Here is an 18435-nt window from a genome sequence, read left to right on the forward strand (position 1 = left end):
CCGCACGTGCATCTGCAGTCGATACGCCCGTGTATGTGCACGGGACGGGTTTGTCGTAAACGAACGCTCGAAAGACATAGCATTGTTATAACTTTTGCAATCAGACCGAGCGCGAGTTATTGGAGGTTCCTGTTTGATCTAAATATTTTTTTTCCGCGCAAAACTCGCCGAGAACAGTGCGCGTTAATCAGAGCTACTTTTAACTGTAAGTCATCTCCGATCAGGCGCGAGTAGCAAAACACGTTACTGTTTTCGAACCGTGAGAAATTAATTAAAAAAAAAAAAAAATCGAAAAAATATAATCGCGCGATAAAATAATTCAATTACGCGTTACATTAAAAAGGAAAGGATTATAATCCATCGTTTTGGTTTCGTAGAAACAAAAAAATCCCATTGAAAATGGAATGCACAATTAATAAATTAAGTATAATTTACCGATATATATATATATCATTATTCAACACAAGTTTTGATTTCATTTGATTCATTAAAGTTCATGTAATTGAAACTTGAAATTGAATGAGTCCCCTCCCCCCCTTCCTCTCCTCGTATTAGCGAGCGATTGTGACGCGATGAAATTAATGTGCCTCGAAATACGTGTTATTCAATATGCGATTACACGAATCAGATATATAATTAGTCAATAATGGTTAAATTATTAACGAAGAATATCAAATAGAATTACAAGAATGAAAATTTTTTTCTATATATCAAAAGTACTGTATAAAATAAATTTGAAAGTGCGTTCTATTCTTTATACGATCGCATATGGACACAATTTTTCGTTTTATTAATTTTTTAATTATTCCCTTTACCGATATAGCTAAAATTCGTCCGACCAATTGTAGTTTGATTAAAAAACTTTTGTTTATTGTTGACAAAAAGCATTTTGTGCATCGCAATAACGTCGTGTCATCATGCATATGATGTATGCGTACACTTTAGCTATCGTAAGCGTGTGTGCTATGTACACGTGCAAAAACTAACATTAATATTTTATTTATCCTCCTCTCCCTTCGTTCCATATTGTGTTTATGATTGGAGTGCCACATTCGTGTCGCCGAAATGGACTTCTAAAAAAGGCGGAAAAATGTGCGAATGACGGTTTAAGAAATTTTCGACTAAAAATATATATATATAGTCATCGTCGAGACATTCGATTCGTGCACAATGAGAAAAATTTTGTTATATGCATATAACATGCAAACTTGTCAGAGTTGGTTCACGCGAGCGAGATTATTTGCGAGTAATAAACTTGCAGCTAGAAGTTGTCGCGAATTAATATAATAGCAAAAATAAAAGTAAATTATAATCTCTGAATAATATTAAATTAAAATAAACAGATCTTCTCGATGAACATTTCTCTAATGACGTAAGATATGCACACTAGATTGGGGGATCATCTATCTCTTGACGCTAGATATCCAATGTGTGTTATTTCGAGGGTGCTTGCGTTAATTCACCTACGCGATCCCCCTTTAACCCCATTTCCCTGAGGCACGTCGACTATGCGAATCAATTCGCGTCACTATTTGATAGAACCACGCGCAGTGTTCATCGTTTGCGTCTCTAACATTCCACACTTGTTTCGAAAACGTGAACTGATGCAACAGGAAAAATGCATGAAATTTCAATAAAAACACACGTATGCAAAAAAAAAAAAAAAAAATGACAATCAAAATCTCCCTTTATTATTAAACTCTATTGCGATCTTAACGAGATATGTTTTCCTGAGTTACATGTTTTACTTATATGTGTATATATTTTTTAAAAATCAACACGCAAACTTGCATTTGTAAGCGATATTAAAAACTGGATAGCTGATAGCCTGCTACAATATCACAAAGATTAATATCGATGAAGATTGAGTTTGCATGGATGCAGCCGTTGAGAAATAAACGGAAATGCATTGCTCGCGCAACAGTTTCATTCGATATTTCGTCGGCAGGAAGTCGTTTCTTTCTTCCGTGAACATTTCCTATATTGTATTTCGAACGTGACAAATTTCTCCCATCAACTCGAAAAATTTATATATTTTTCGCATACAGGGATGCTTGCGTTATTTGACTTTTTTTAAATCAATATTTTTATAGATGTTTAATTGCAGAGAACTAAAAGTCCCCAAAATATTTTATTAAAAAAAAAAAAAAAAAAAAATATATATATATATATATATATATATATATATATATAGAAAATAAAATAGTAGTTACAATTTAAACATAAACGGGTCGCTCAAAAATCTTAATCGCTTCGAGTTGAAGAAAAAAATCCTTGGTATAAATTCATCAGAAAATAAATCCCGCTATTTGCGACACGCGATGTATATAGAATGTATAAGCTGTATATGGTGTATTATTTTCTTCAATCTCTCTGTCGGAAAGAGAGAACAAGAAAAGGGGATCACAGGAGGAGGAAGAGAAAGAGAAGCCGGGGACGGCTCGTTATTAAATCGAACGCGACCCTTTGGCCGGCGGCCATCGCTCATAGATCCCGCGGGGATTCCCTCATGCCGTGGGATTACAGGTGACCAAACTCCACCCTTCCCATCCATTCCATTCCACTCCACTCCGTTCCGTTCCATTCCATTCCATTCCGCGAAAGCTGCCCATTACCACCGACGTATTGATTGATGTAACAGTTATTAATTCGCGTGCACGATTATCGAGCCCGCCCGGTCGCGGGTGTCTCCGCGGTTTCTGTAACGCAATAACGCGCAATAGCAGTAACGCAATTCCCGCGTCGCGGCGATCCGTCGTTATTCATTTAGATATGACGGCTCAGGAGGGTGAGAAGAGAGAGAGAGGGGAAGGGCTCGATGTCTGACGGTGAGTCGGGAGTTTACGAGGGGGGGGGGGGATGTGAAAAGGTTCGAACTTATCCCTCTCACCGTCGCGCCAGTACGACGAACTCGTTCGCCGCGGGAAATGGATAGGGATTTCTGCGAAACTTCTTCCCTGGGAAGTTGCGCGGATTTTTCTCCTTTCGGGAAATATGTTTCGTATCGCGCGACCGCAACGATTGTAGTTCGGGAGTTGCGCAATTATAGTTACGCGCAAGATCAATTTTTCTCAGTCCGGCTTTCCTCGGGATCATCGGTTAGGATATTTATTGGAGAATGGTGTGTGTATAATGGATTTTTCTCTATTATACAATCAATATTAAGAAATTTAATCTCTTTATGAATGAGTTAAAATATGAATGCAAAAAAAAAAAAAAGCGTATTACATTTGAAAATTCATCTAAAATGTGGATACAAAATTAAAAAAAAAAAAAAAAAAAAAAAAAAAAAACAGTCATATATAGTAAAAAAAAAATCTATTTTTTTTTCAAAATAACTTGCGATCATATTCAATTAATAATTGCATTTATTTTTAGTCATATGTAATTTGTATGCGAGAAAAATTTCACGAGTCCTATATAAAAAGGTTTTAGAGTGCATATTACTTGCGTATGATTGGCGCGATATATAAGCTGGGACTGTTAATGCCGGCTGCATTATTAATCGCTACAAATGCATCCTGACATGACTATACGGCCGCGAGCAGGCTTTTAAAGCTATATCATAGGCGTGTCCACCATTAGCCAGATAACTTTTAATATCTTTGTATCGCCAAGAAAACAACTCGCTATCGAAAAACAATATTTGTGATAATCCCTTTTTATACTCCTTATCGTAAAAATTTACAACGCTTCTTTTGCAATCTCTATTAACATAAATAACGAAATCAAGAAAACTCGAGGTAAATGTCATAGGAAACTTTGTCGATTACTTTGAAATATCTTATTAACATAAAGAAGCACTCTGTACATAAAAATTTATAGTCTCGAGTGTACGACAATCTTGATATTTTTACTCCGAAATTACGAGCTCTTATTTCAGATTATTTTTGTATTTGTCTTTTAAGGATTGATTTCCGAGCGATAAAGAACACGAGCTCTTCTCTCATAAAATGCAACACTAATATTAGCTAAAATAAATAGATATACCTTTTTTATATATGTTTAATTGAAAAAAAAAAAAAAATAAAATAAACGCTTTGATCTACGCAATGTTAACGGTTTTAATTACACATTTCAAGGTACATACGCGTAAAAACACTCGCACACCGAGCTGTTCCCTTGTTCGTACTCGAACGAACAACTAGAACGATCGAAGACATTAGACGGTTGCCAACGGCCATTAATCATACAGTACGAAGAGGCAGGTGATTAATGTTTTCCTCTATGCGCGCTAACTTCCAGCCCCCTTCCCTTTCCTCTTTCATCGTCCATTTTCACGCTCTCTCCCCGATTTTCTTCGAGTCACTGTTCTTCGGGTTCCTTCGTCATTTCCCATCGAGATCCTACCGCTAAACTACCGGCTACCATCGAATTAATTTACGATCCCCCGTCTATCCCCTTCGTCACTTTTGCTATTTCGATTCTCGACACTCTCGCGAAATGCTTAGTATATTCCAATTAATTCTCTAATAGCATTAGTTTTCATTTCAAAAATGTTACATGACGATAATTCTCTAATAGCATCGGGTTTCATTAAAAAAAAAAAAAAAAAAAAAAAAAAACGTTACTTGTGCGTAAAATTGTAGAGAAAACGTTCCACTAAAATTTAGATGAGAGACAGTCCATTTGTAAAGTTTATCCTTTCATGTTTATATTTCATGATTCAGAGTAATTTTATACATGCTAATAGCAATTTATATAAAACCCTGTCGATTTTCAATAACAGCACAAGTATAATTTTAAAGTATATCAAATTTATCTTTTCAACGTTACGTTTGTGTTAGAAGAAAAAATTTTCGCCATAAAATATATACGTATATTAAAATGTGCTGACTTTACGTGTAGCTATGTGTCTTATGCATTTATATTTTTATGTATCTTGCGTACTTATCTTTTATATTTTTTTTTACATGTTAAAAAAATACTCCCTATCTCTGTGCGTTTATTAAAGAGATTAATATTAAAGAACAAAATCTCACATCAGCACACGCAAATATAATTTTAATAAAATAAATAACCTTTATTAAATTATTACTGATTCTACGTTTCGTAAAAAAAAATTAAATAAACGAGAAAACCCTTTATTTTCTTAGTTGACAATGCTGTTTCAGACCGACGGGCCTTAATAAGGCAAAACTTAATTCGGCGTCTCAGGTGGTATTGTCACGTGGTCTGACAAAGTTCCCGAGCAATTTAATCGAGACATAAATGTTAAATGTTCGTCTCTTTATTTATGTCCCGCGAAATGTTACGACCGAGTTTTTTACTCGCAAGTTTTTAGCCCGTTTTCCGACGGAGAGTTTTGCAAATAAAAGTCGGGGAAGGAATGCGCGATGCATTCAAAAAGTGCATCTCGTGAAACGTGATGAAAAAAATATCGAGCAGAAATTATCGCAAAGAAACGACTTGATTCGCTATCGTTTTATGGACCCATCCATCAGTCTATCATGTAATCGGGTTTATTATTTTACAATTTTTAGAACCTATATAATCTTTTTTCTCCCAGCGATAAGAAGCAGATCTATTTATAAAACTTTATAAAATATAGATTCTCTATATCCGCGATTAAAAAAAAGTATATTTTGCTGCTCCTGATATTATTAGTTTCGTAAAAAATATCAGTATCTAATATTCTAATCCTAAATATAATTGTCATAATAGATAACACATCGCTGTGTTTAAATGAATTGAGTAATGATTTTGTAAAGCGCAATTCATTAAAAATCGCTATATTTTAATTTAACCTAACGTTTCGCGATTAGGAAAAACTTCACAAAGAAAGTTTTAATTTTTTTATGCGGCACAATCTTTCTCTTCGCTAAGCTCATGGATCATTAAGAATTTTCCGGCGCAGGGACGCTGACTAATAGTATCGGCTGAATTACAAAGTTTCCCGAGCTCCGGTCCCCGTACCGGGAGAGCGCACCTGAACACCTGCACCCCTTTCTCGCACAAACCTCTCGGGATGCAACCCTTCCATCCCTCACGGGGACGGCGCGAGAAGTTTCTACCCCGCGAGGACGGACTTTTCGCGGCATTTAGCCACCTCGGCTCGGGAAACCGTAAAGTTAAATATTGGAGGAGGATTTCTAAGAGGCGGGGAGAAGAGAGACGGCAGGAGGGTGGAAAAAATACCGCCGCCACGTAAATTGGCTTCGCCGCCGGAGGCTGTCGGTTAATCGTGCGAAGAGGTCGTGGCCGAGCAACAGACAAACCGGGAACAAATAAAGAACAAAGTTAAAATTCAATTCAACCGGAAGAAACAATCGAAGTTCCGGCCGCAAGAACCGAGTTTACAATTGTTTTAGTAAAGTCGAGAAACCCAGGGAGACGCCCGGAAATTTTTCGTCAAAAGAATAAAAAATCCTCGCTTGAAAAAGAGGCGAATACTAAAGTTACACGTCCCGATGTATGTGCTGTTTAAATATCTATGTGAGAACTAATTACATTTTCTCGAAATAAAAAAAAAAAAAAAAAAAAAAAAAAAAAAAACATTTATGTGTACTTTATATTTATAAAAGAACTATCGCGAAATCTATTTAGTATCGTATTTTGTAAAAGTCGCTTTAAGTAACGAAGAGCAAACACGAGATCGGGATTTCAAGGCAATGTGTTTAATCCTTCTTGAGAAAGGAACATTTGTATGTTCTCCTTGAGAGAGTATCCATATCGGATTACACGCGCAGTAGAACAGGTCAACCTTTCGTCAGATTTCGATAAAACGCGCGTGACGTATACACGAATGTCCGAATCCGATCAATTTATTCGCGTCGTTAAAATTTTAAGAGACTCTGTGACATTTCGTTAAGATAGAATCACGGCTATAAATTTATCGTTAAATAATTCAGCTCACAAAATTTGTAAGATACAATCTATATACAATTGATTTTGTGTGTTAAGAATTTTTTATTAGAGCTACGTCGTCTGACATTTTTCGCAGTAGATCGCAGCAATCGATGGCAATTAAAACTGCAGAGTTAAACGTGTACAAGTTTCTCCGATTAATGTGTTTTTTTTTTTTTTTCTTTTTTCACATCGAGACGAATTTGACATACTTACACAAAACCATTTTCATCTGGCTGTCTCGAAATAAATCCGTTGTCAGTCCGTATGACAGGATTTTCTTTACGGTATAAATCATATGCGACATTCCCGGAATGTATTGAACAAATCTGTCTGACCAATGGCAAGCCCCACGTGGGCTGGCTTCGACGCGAGTTAATCTTTCGAGCTGATTACAAGTCGCGGACACAAATCCAGTTCCACCGCCGCCGGAACCATCGTGTAAGCCTGCTTACGCAGCCGAATACATATAAACGGCCAATCGTCGATTCGTAATCCGGGAATGTTTTCCGCCCGGTCCATTATCGGCTTAGCACGACTCTGCGCCATTGTCGTCTCTGCTCTCTTCGCTCCGACCTGATTCCACATGTTCGAGAAAAAACAAAAACGCCACCCTCTATATACACGTGCACTCGGGTAAATCGATAGTGTTAAAGATAGTTTCCTCACACGCCACTCACATTTGCAATTCCTCCGGGACATTTGGAGAAAAGCGAAAAGCCTTTGTATCGAGATGGACTCGACGGTGCAACGCAAATTCGATAGATACTTTCACGTTGAGTAGCTATTATGTTTTGTAAACTCGGTTTATTTTCCGATAATTCTTTTAAATAACTAAAAACGAGAAAAATTTATTATTTTGCGCCATGTTTTAGCGTTCGTGTTACTATCAAATTTCAGTCTCTCATTATATGTATATCGTTGACATTAAAAATGTATTTTAAAAGAAAAATTCGATTGTAAACTTAATTTTATTAGATCAATTTTATTGTGACACCCGTGTCAAATTGTATTATTATGTACTTTCTCGGGAACACAACAATAAAGGTGCCTATTTTCACATACTTGAAAGGGGAGAAAGATACTTTTGTACGCTATATCATCGGGGAATATTATTCGCTGTGCTATTGAGCGCGTTTAAAAATGTATAGGCCATTCACCCCGGACCGGAAGCCCTGTGGTTATCCTATTATCCTAAAATCCTTAGGGATAAGACTCACTCTCCCTTTAATGATGACCAGCGATATTTGCCCCTTTGTTTTTTTTTCTTTTTTTTTCTTTTTTTTTTTACAGAAAGGGAAACAGTGCGTATTAACACAACTTATTATGAAAACAAGTTTTAGTTTATAAACATGAAAATTACGTATAAAAATATATTGACCAATTCGTGAGTTACAATAATTAGGTATTTATGTTTGTTTTAAAATTAAAAAAAAAAGCATTATTTCGGTGAATTTAAAAATTGAAAGTTTTATATAAAAATAAAAACCTATACATTAATTATATTGTCAACCTATAATATTGAAAACTTAATTACTTTTTCACGCTTTTTCGTGTGCGCGTGAGTAACATTTACTGATTTTTAGTAAAAATTTGTTTCCATATAAAAATTTCCATAAAATATATATTACTTTGGGATAACATTTAATATTTAACATCGCTACAATTTATTTAATCAATTTCGAAGTATTTCGATAACGAAGCGAAATGACAATTTCGCCGCGAGTGCAATTAGCGTCTTACGAGTGTCGTATAAAATGTATCGCGTGAAGCAACTCTGGCAATTCCGATGGTCGCGCGGATGCGGCAAAGAGATTATTCTATAACTTTAACAATCAATTATTTAGAATTCAGTTATCTCGGCGAAACGCGACCGGTATATTCAATTTTAAAACTGCAAACAGTCGCCCGCAGTAGCGTTCGCAGACGACAAGCACTCAATATGTAAAACGCGATGTAACTTCCGTCGCGGCCGCAACTCTGGCACCGCGCGGATTAATCAAGCGGAATTCACGCCCGACTTGTAAACGTTGATCAAATATCCGCGAGCGAGTTAACGACCGCGGGATTGTCTGCGAAAGTTCGACTAATTCAACTCTGTCGCGGTGCGCGACATTTTTCGGCATCCGTCGAAGTTAAGTTAAATTACGTTAGCCCTTTCGACGTCGCCGGCAAAATAGGGACGTACTTTCTTCCAGTTTATAACACGCAAACACAGGGGGGTTTGTGTATGCCGCAATTTTTTTCACAAGTTCCCTTTTTTTTTTTTTTTTTCTCCCCTCTTTTACGACAAGCCCCAGTTTTCAAATCTGATCCGGTAAAAAATTCTCCAAAAAATTGCTAAAGTACTCGACCATATAGAGAGGGTCATGAAAAATTTCCATCCCTTTCTCCAACACTCTTTCTGCACACGTATATATTTGAATATGTATATAATTCATCGTCGCATTACACGCGATACTGCATTCAGCGCGACCGCTTTCAATATAAAACGGAGAAATAATAAATGGGTCGGTCGGGTGGTCCGTTGCGTGCTCACCTGATAAAGTATGTCGAGGGTGATCGGATAAAGCATGTGCTCCACGATGACTCGAAGAACTGTGTTGGGTCCGCCCTGGGTTTCGCCGGCACTGGTTACCTGATTTTGTCCGGGAATCGCAACCTGGTTATTCGAGTTCTGCAACAGAGAACGAGAACGGAAACAAAATTAAGCGCTTTGAACGAGCGAATCGATTGCTATCGACGCGTTCACGTGTCGCCCGAAAAGTATACCGAAGATACAAGTTGGCCAAGTTTCACAAGACGTAAATTCCATTCTAAGCGATACAACTTGCAATTAATGTCAATGGAAACTAAAAACTTGGTCTTTTTGTATTTTCAGGATTTTGTATGTGAGCAGATAATTTAAGGTTTGCTTATAACTAATTGCTAAAAGTAATAATAATGTAATATATAAATATTACTTTATACAATATTATAACTATTCTATGAAAAAAATAACAATGAAATAATAAAAGTAATCGATGCAATCATGTTAATCTAATATACGCAAAGATCTGCATTAAACTTATTCAATTATATAAAAACATTAAAACCGTATACCATCATTCTGATCGTATTATTTTAACCAACATTTAAATTGCACTATAGGAATGTATTGATAATAAAATAAATATCACGAGTTTTATATATCATTTGCCAGAATCATTTGCAATGTTTGCAAACTGCAGCCGTTCACATTTTATAGAAAAAAAAAAGCATTTCTTAAATAAGATAATAATAATTTAACAATTTTATATTTTAAATTATAATACAAACGTAAAAATTTTATACTTATATGTACAAAAAGTTTTTGTTTGCCTTTTAACAGTGAAATAATTTGAAATTTGATGATTTAAAAAATACATTACGGAAAATCTTACGACTTCGATACGATGTATGATCCTTCTTCTTCGCACGATAAGAAACAGATCATGAAAATTCTGTCTCGGCTTGTCCGCTGAGTGTGATGAAGCGGAATGGAAAATGATTTCTTTGTAGTGAAAAGCAGAAAGCGAGCGTCGGAAAAAACCGAAGAGAAATGCGGGAGGGCAAACGAAAATAGATGCAAGAGTATTAAAATCGGACGCATACTGAGCGTAAAAACGAGGAGACATTATACTTTGTAAGTGAGAGCTGTATAATGGACGATGGCGCTGCTGGGTTATTAAAAGAAGCCGTGTCTTTCCAAGTCTCACCGAATAAAACACCCGGTACGTTCGCTCCTAATATTGAGCTGGAAGATTGCGCAAAAAAAAAGAAAAAAAAAAATTACAGTAACATGAACCACCAACTTTTTTTATTGATCGATAATTATATACTTCAATAGGATATTCTATTATATAAATATTCTATTTAAATATTTAATTGCTCATTATATTCTTTAACTTTATTTAATATTTAATATCTTTTTTCAATAAAATGTAATTATTCATTACATTTTCATTTACATTTAAAACAGATTTGAACTAGTATTCATTTACAGCACGCGGAACTTTTATAAAAAAAGGAAAAAAAAATAGAATTATTAGAATAATTTTCTGTAAATAATTTTTTTGCAAAATTTCTCAGTTTTTTGAAAGAATGAAATCATGTTAAAAACATGACAAAATATTGTTCGTCTTTCCTTCGCATGTGCGAAATGCGTCGTCGTTTTCATCAGCTGCTGCTGCTGCTGCTGCCGGTAAAGCTGTCAAAGTGAACTTTAAGGGGTACGACGCGACGGAGGCATTAGCATAAAATGCTAAAGAAACGCGCCACATTAGAATTTCGATGTAGATTAAAGCGCGGCGCCCGGCAAGGCTCCTAAATCTGACTTCGTAAAAATAACTTCTCTCTGCGCCCTTAGTATCCTAACGAGAAATTTCCACCGCGACCGTCGGCAGAAAACCATCTTCGCTTCCTAATTCGCGCAAAATTGCTGGATAATTCGTTTCTCGAGTACAAATAGCTAGTTAATTATCCAGTTGTTGCAAATAAAGATTCTCATAACGTAAACACAGGTACAATTAAAAACAAAGTCTTCTGAAGGACTTCTGAATTTTTCCAGTCTTATTATTAATGTTATTATATATATATCTAATAAATTATTATAGAATATATTAATACACACAAAAGAACTTTCAGTTTAAACTCCGATGAATAAAATCCGAATTGAAGACGTAGACTTGTATCTCGATTATTGCAGCAAGCGCAACAGTTGTTATTAGTTTTCATCGGAAGCAATTTCAAACGAATTTCAAACGCCAGATTACTGTAAATGTATACGGTTTCGATGTAGCACTTTTCACAAAGTAGTGTACAACATCTTTAATAGAGATATTCAATAAAGGTAATAATTCGAAATAACCGATAAACAAGCAGAAGATAAATATAGACTCGAGAGGAGCCCACTCGAGAGGAGTCTTCACGATGTAATCGCGGATATGTTACTCTTGGAAGATGTTGTATTTAACCGCGTAATATCTGAAAAAGTACGACACGCTGAGAAGAGCGAGAGATATAAAAGCGAGAGATAAAACTAAGTTACAACCAAGCGTATAGTTCTTCAGCGGCAAGTGATGATCGTAACAATTCGAAAAAAGGAACTCGAGTGCATGACGTGAAAGTAAAGTTCCACTTCGCGGAACGATTCATAAACGCGAGAACTCTTGATTCTGTGGCGATGCTTTTATATACGTTCGAACGAAATCGAAATATTCAAAATGCGCGGAAATATTGAAAACCAATGTGTTTTGTAATTTATAGATACTTTTCAAATTATTTGAAAGCAAACAATTAATTTTGCAACAATATTAAAATCATAATAAAATCATAAATAAATCATAAATAAAAATGTCTTACAATTCAATATTTTTATTTTAAAAATTTTTTGAAAAGGGAATAAAAAGTAAAATAAAATAAAAAGTATAAAGTAAAATTGAAGTGTAAATAATAAAGTAAAATAAAAAGTGTAAAATATTTTTAAAAACTGTTTAAATAATTTCTTATAAATTAATATCAGAGTTAAATAAATAATCAAATGACTAATGCTTCTTTCGTTACACATATTTCGTTGAATTTACAAGTATGTTTTTACCACGGTCTCTTTTCTAATTAGCGTTTTTAAGTACCGTTTTGCTTTTGATAAAACGCGAGCTTTTACGTATAATTCGATATCATTTCGTTTCGTCGTACGTGTTCGTTTAATTGCTACGTAAAGTAGATCGGAACGTCGTCGCGAACCATCAGCGGAAACTACCGTCAACCGTATCTATTAATAATTTTACGAGCGATTTTATCGAAGTTCGCATTGCGCGCTCGCGGTTTAGTCGAGTTTCCGCACGGTTTCCGGAGTTGACGAGGTTTAAAATGTTACAGTTTCGAACTGTAAATGCGATACAAATAATTTACATAAAAACTAGAGATGCCTCGGGGAATCAAAATAGACCAATTGATATAAACTAAAAGCATTAATTTAAATAATCGCAAACGAAGGTAATTAAAATGTAGAGTTGTTTGAATTTTCTATAAATATATATATATAAATAATTCTCAGTAAATAGTATATGAACGAGTCAACTGTTGGAATTATTTGAACATGAAACTAAAAGCATAAATAAAGTGGCTCGGCAATCCATTTACCTGGATCGTCGTGACGACCCTTCAGAACGGATAATATTCGAGATGGTCGCGCGCGTGCTTTCTTAAAAGGGAAGGATTAATTTCAACATCCTGACATCGGACGAAGAAGAGGGGGAAGAGGGGGAGGCAAAAGTTTGCCAGCTGTTAATTAATTAGCCTGACAAACGTTAACCGACGGCTGCCCGTCCTCCATCGAATCCATCGTAAGGGTAGCGTGCGGCCGGCCATTTTATCTGAGAATTAATCCTAAAAGTTGCGAACAGCAGATCTCCTCGTCTCCTTTCTCGCGTTCCATCTTCCTCCCCCCCCCGCCTCTCCTTTACCTTCCCGCGATGCCGATTCCACCCCCAATTAGCGGTCCATAAATTCCTATGCGTGCGAAACATAAATTCGCGCTCCTCGCCCTCTTCCTGCCACATTTCCCATCTTCCTCCCTTTTACCAAAGTAATTCTCGAGACCGCCTCCCCTGATGCAATCCTTTTTATCGGAACCATGCGTCTTCCGCGGGAGACACGCGATATATCGAGAGATTCCTGGGAATCCCATCAAAGCCACCGCGAAAAGAAATTTTCCGCCGACTCGAGCACGCTCTCACGAAATCTAATTTTTATTCGTCGTTTATGGGGAATCAAAAATCAAACAGTCGCGTTGAAGATGGTGGACAAGTTAAACGAAAGTCAAAACGTCGTTAGAGTATTGATAAATAATTTCGCACGTAGCGTTAACTAATTATGTCATGGAATAATATTCCGTCTCTCTTTCGTAATAAACTCCTCGAATTGAAGATAAATCTCTCGGCTTCTCAAAGATTTCACGTTATTTGCCACGTTATATTTTGTCACGCTCATCAACGTTACTCTCGAGAATGTAGCATAAATTAATAACGAAGTTACAGTCGTTACATCGCCTTATTTTAACTGCGAGTCATCTGAACGACCAAGCCGCATAAATTATATCAAAATGAGCAGTCATATGTATACGTTCCTAAATATTTACTGATGTATATACATATATGACCTGTGTATATTAACCAGTTCTCTTAATTAAAATTACAATATTATGCTCATATTAAAATTATAGCATACTAACTGAGCTTTGCAAATTTTAAATTTCTACCATTCTTGCAGAAAATTAATTATATTTCGCAGAATTCACTTTGTGTAAATAAGATTTATATAAATTAGAGAATTATACATAAATTACGTGCAATTATGGATGCAAAATGCATATTAAATATATATTAAATGAATAAAAAGTATAATATTTTATTTCATATTTTATTGACATAACCGTAACGTAAGTGTATTGTACTTAATTTTTTTCTCTCGATATTTTTCGCTAAAACTGCGTCCTTTGTTCAACCAAACGTCACTATAACAAAGAAGGATAGACATTTCCATTTCAGTACCTGCAGATTTCGATGGAAAGACGAAAGGATCTACTCCTCCCCATCGCTTAGAGCGACTTAATTATACTGAATGTCGATAATAAAGTCACCATCTGCGAGCGGCCTGGAAGAGGCTCGATTAAAGCCGTCCTTTAAGCTGCCAAAGAAAGATCTTCAGAGGAGAGACTGAGAGAGAGAGAGAAAGTTTTCCACCCGAAAACTACCATTCTCGTTCGAAACTCCCACCGTGAAATAATAATCCTAATTATTGTTATCGTAACTCGCACAATAGAAACCCGGAGCGGCTGCTACTGCTGCCTTTACGATACTTGAGCAGGCTCAATAATATACAGGGTGTCTCGTCGCACATTTTCTCTTAGCTTATATAATTTTCGAATTGATTAGGTTTCACTTTTGTTTAGCACATTTTTTTCCCTTAGCTATAATTTTAAATTGCCAAAGAAATTTTATCAAAAATACATCGTGTATTATCATAATTTTGATTTAATCATCATAATAACCAATATATTTTAAAACATAAAAAAAAACAAAATAAATATTTAAGAAGTATAAATCATAAGAGAATTTAAATTCATGAAAATATGTAATATTCGAATAGTTTGTTACTGTCCATATTTATGAAAGAAATAATTTTAATCGATTATTCAAAATCTCTGTGTGCGTTAACAAGAAATATGTATATATTTGAAACATTAATTTTTCTGATTTAAAATCTGATTAAAATCCACTAAATATTTTAAATGGGATTTTAATTAATATGTAAATATACAAATGAATTATTATATTACATTAATCATTTATAATCCAATACGCAAACAAGAGAAAGAGAGAGAGAGAGAGAGAGAGAGAGAGAGAGAGAGAGAGAGAGAGAGAGAGAAGCTTAAATATTTTTGTTATTCCATATATTTATATATATTATTTCTTCAATTCTTTTCCTTCGACCTTAACAATAATTGAAGAGAATGAAACTACTCGCATCTTCACACGAATGATAAAGCAGCAAATATCGCTCCAGGTCCAGAATGTGTGATTTGCAACGTGCGCGCGGCGGGCATTCCGCGCTTCTGCAAGATTGCCGTGGCGGTCCGGATCGTTACCGCGACTATGCACTTGCCCCGAAGCCGCTTTCAAGGGGTGAAATAACTACTCCTAGGGGTAGTTTCTATCCCCCTTTGATAGTACGGCCTCGGAACTAACGGTGAGTGCCGAGACTGAGAACATTACCATAACCTTCCATTTACTCGTTGCCGCTGATCCTCCACCTACATTCCTTTTCCCTCTCTCTCTCTCTCTCTCTCTCTCTCTCTCTCTCTCTCTCTCTCTCTCTCTCTCTCTCTCTCTCTCTCTCTTTCATATTCTCTTTCTCTCTTCCTTTATCCCTCTCGCTCAACGTCTTTCTACCTAGCCAATCGCAGCCAACTATCTCTCTGCATGCAACCTTTCTGCAGGCCTCCGATAAAATCCGACGAGACTGTTTTTTTCGAGGCTGCCATCCGCGACCAATCGTATCCCGGAAGCTACAGCTGGTCGCGGCGTCAGAATCACGCCGTAAAGCTTCATCTGAGAGCACTATCGCGCGAAAAACCGCGAGAGCGTTAAAGTTTTACACGTTATCTCTCGCGAGAAGATCTGAAGTTTCGCGGATCTCTCTTCCTTTCTCTCGTGGTCTATCGGGAAATTTACGAGCCGTTTTCCATGCGGTATAATAAGCCAATCTGTTCACACAAACGTGTCACGATCTGTATAAATCTTCTTGCTAGACGAATCTCTCTCGTGTCTCCCTCGAGATTGAGATTTTTCGGTTTCACCATTTCAGAAGTTTGTCCGCGATTCGGTTTTGGATTTTTCAGGACTGACATGCTGTCAAGCTTCCGTTCCGTTGTCACGTAAAGGTCTTTTCTCGCGACAAAAGTTTTAGCTGGCCTTCAAACTAAAAGTATTTTTTTTTTCCTTTTTTTTTTTTCAAACTTTGATGCTCGATCGAGGAACGTCACTCTTTCAGGCTGTGACGGGTGGTATCGAATAAAAACGGATGATAAACAATAATAGCACTTGGCAGTTGTCATGATAAAATGATTGGTAGGCCATTTTAAAAAGATAGGATTTTCAACTCTGAAAAAATGACGATTAATGCGGAACGGACACTGTCTTTTTCACGTCATCTGCTTTTGAAAAAAAAAAAAAAAACAAAAAAAAAACTCGTATTGTCAAAACGATTTATTTGATCGGCGATACACTGTTCGTTTAATCGCATTGAATTTGAGTAACGACGCTGCTCTTGGCTGAAGTTATTGAAAAAGAGACAGCCATCCACGAGGATGATTAATACCGTTTTACCCCGGTTATTGTTACTTTTTTCTTGCGCGTCCTCACTATTTAATCGCGTTCGATCCGCGACTCGGAATAAATTACATTCGCCCGGGAATTATTTGTTTCGAATGAGAATCGCGATGAGAAAATTTCGAGAGTACCCGCCTGTCTTTGCTCATTGTCGAATTGCTCGAGAAAATAATAGTCTGAGAAAATAAGAGGCTTTCGCAAACTGCAATATCACCAAAAGTTTTAAAATTCATCTAAATTTTATGGCGCAAAGTTACACGGTATTCTATTAGATGGTAGAATTATTACGTGAATGTAATAATAAAATTTCGACAATTTGTTAATAATTGTCAGCGATAAAATTCTTGGATATTCCCTTATTATTTTGAATAAGTCCATATACATCAATTAGCGACAAAGATTCCCTCATTCTCGGGCCATTTCATTCCTCGAAAAACAAATAGTAAAGATTAAAAATAAATATCTTTCTTATATAATCTCTAATTAATATCACCGACCGGATTACTCTACTACTGTTTAACTTCATTCCGAGGGAATACGAAACGATCCTTTTTGCGGCATAACGTATACTCGAAGGCGAAACGAAGGAATTAAGAATTAATGCACGCTCGGGAGCGAGAAGCCGCCGGTGGATTGCCGGATAGAAGCCGCACGAATTGCCGAGAAACGTCTTGCGATTTCTTGACGAAACGAGCGAGGATAACACACCGGAGTACGGCTATCCGCGGGATATTCCGTGAACCTAACAGAGAGAGAGAGAGAGAGAGAGAGAGAGAGAGATAGAGACGCGGTTAAAAAAACGAGAAAGCTGCGCGATAAGAAAACTGCGCGGAAAGTGCTGTACGCTCGTTACACGAGCAGCGCAAAAATTTTTCCTGAATTATTCATCGGCCGACGGTGATGGAATTTCCGTCGTATTCCTGTGCAGAGATACGACGCGGAACCGATGTGTATATCACCGCTAATGGACAGTGAAAGGCGTGAAATAAAAAGTAATCAAACCAATTTTATCAGCGACGATTATCGGCGCGATTAAAACTGACTGGCCGAAAATAAAGAGAGTTTTGAACGATTACTTGCAGCATCTTACGGCTTCCGAAAGATTCGAGAAATTATTCCGGCTATCTCGCATTATTATAATCTTTTTTTTTCGTTTGTCATTATTTTGTTGAATTTATAATTTTACTTAAATATCGACTCGAGAGAAATATCCAATGTAAAAGATAAATCAGAGAAATTAGATATATGTAAGTCACATTTATAGTAGGCATTTTTTTTCTTGATACGACCATTTTGATTTTCATTACATCTCCGATTACTTGCAGCATCTTACGGCTTCCGAAAGATTCGAGAAATTATTCCGGCTATCTCGCATTATTATAATCTTTTTTTTTCGTTTGTCATAATTTTGTTGAATTTATAATTTTACTTAAATATCGACTCGAGAGAAATATCCAATGTAAAAGATAAATCAGAGAAATTAGATATATGTAAGTCACATTTATAGTAGGCATTTTTTTTCTTGATACGACCATTTTGATTTTCATTACATCTCCGACGGCTTTCAAACGTCCACTTCGGTCGAATCCAATTCTCGCCTGAATTTTCGCGATCCGGTTGTCACGACTAACGGATGAAGAAGCGCATCACGCGGAAAAATTCGACAGTCCCATATGCG

At 36.2% G+C, this 18435-nt stretch overlaps 1 protein-coding gene across 20 annotated transcripts in view; it reads right to left on the reverse strand.

Annotated features, from left to right (window-relative positions):
• The window catches only part of Heph (polypyrimidine tract-binding protein 1 heph), a 394763-nt gene that overhangs the window by 32898 nt on the left and 343430 nt on the right, over positions 1–18435 (reverse strand). For all 20 annotated transcript variants that reach the window (XM_072902193.1, XM_072902196.1, XM_072902188.1 and 17 more), the window contains one exon: positions 9386–9523. In XM_072902193.1, the coding sequence (XP_072758294.1) occupies positions 9386–9523 (138 nt within the window). The remainder of the gene's footprint in view (positions 1–9385; positions 9524–18435) is intronic.

This window comes from Anoplolepis gracilipes, chromosome 11 (assembly GCF_047496725.1).
Source record: "Anoplolepis gracilipes chromosome 11, ASM4749672v1, whole genome shotgun sequence".
Lineage (NCBI taxonomy): Eukaryota > Metazoa > Arthropoda > Insecta > Hymenoptera > Formicidae > Anoplolepis > Anoplolepis gracilipes.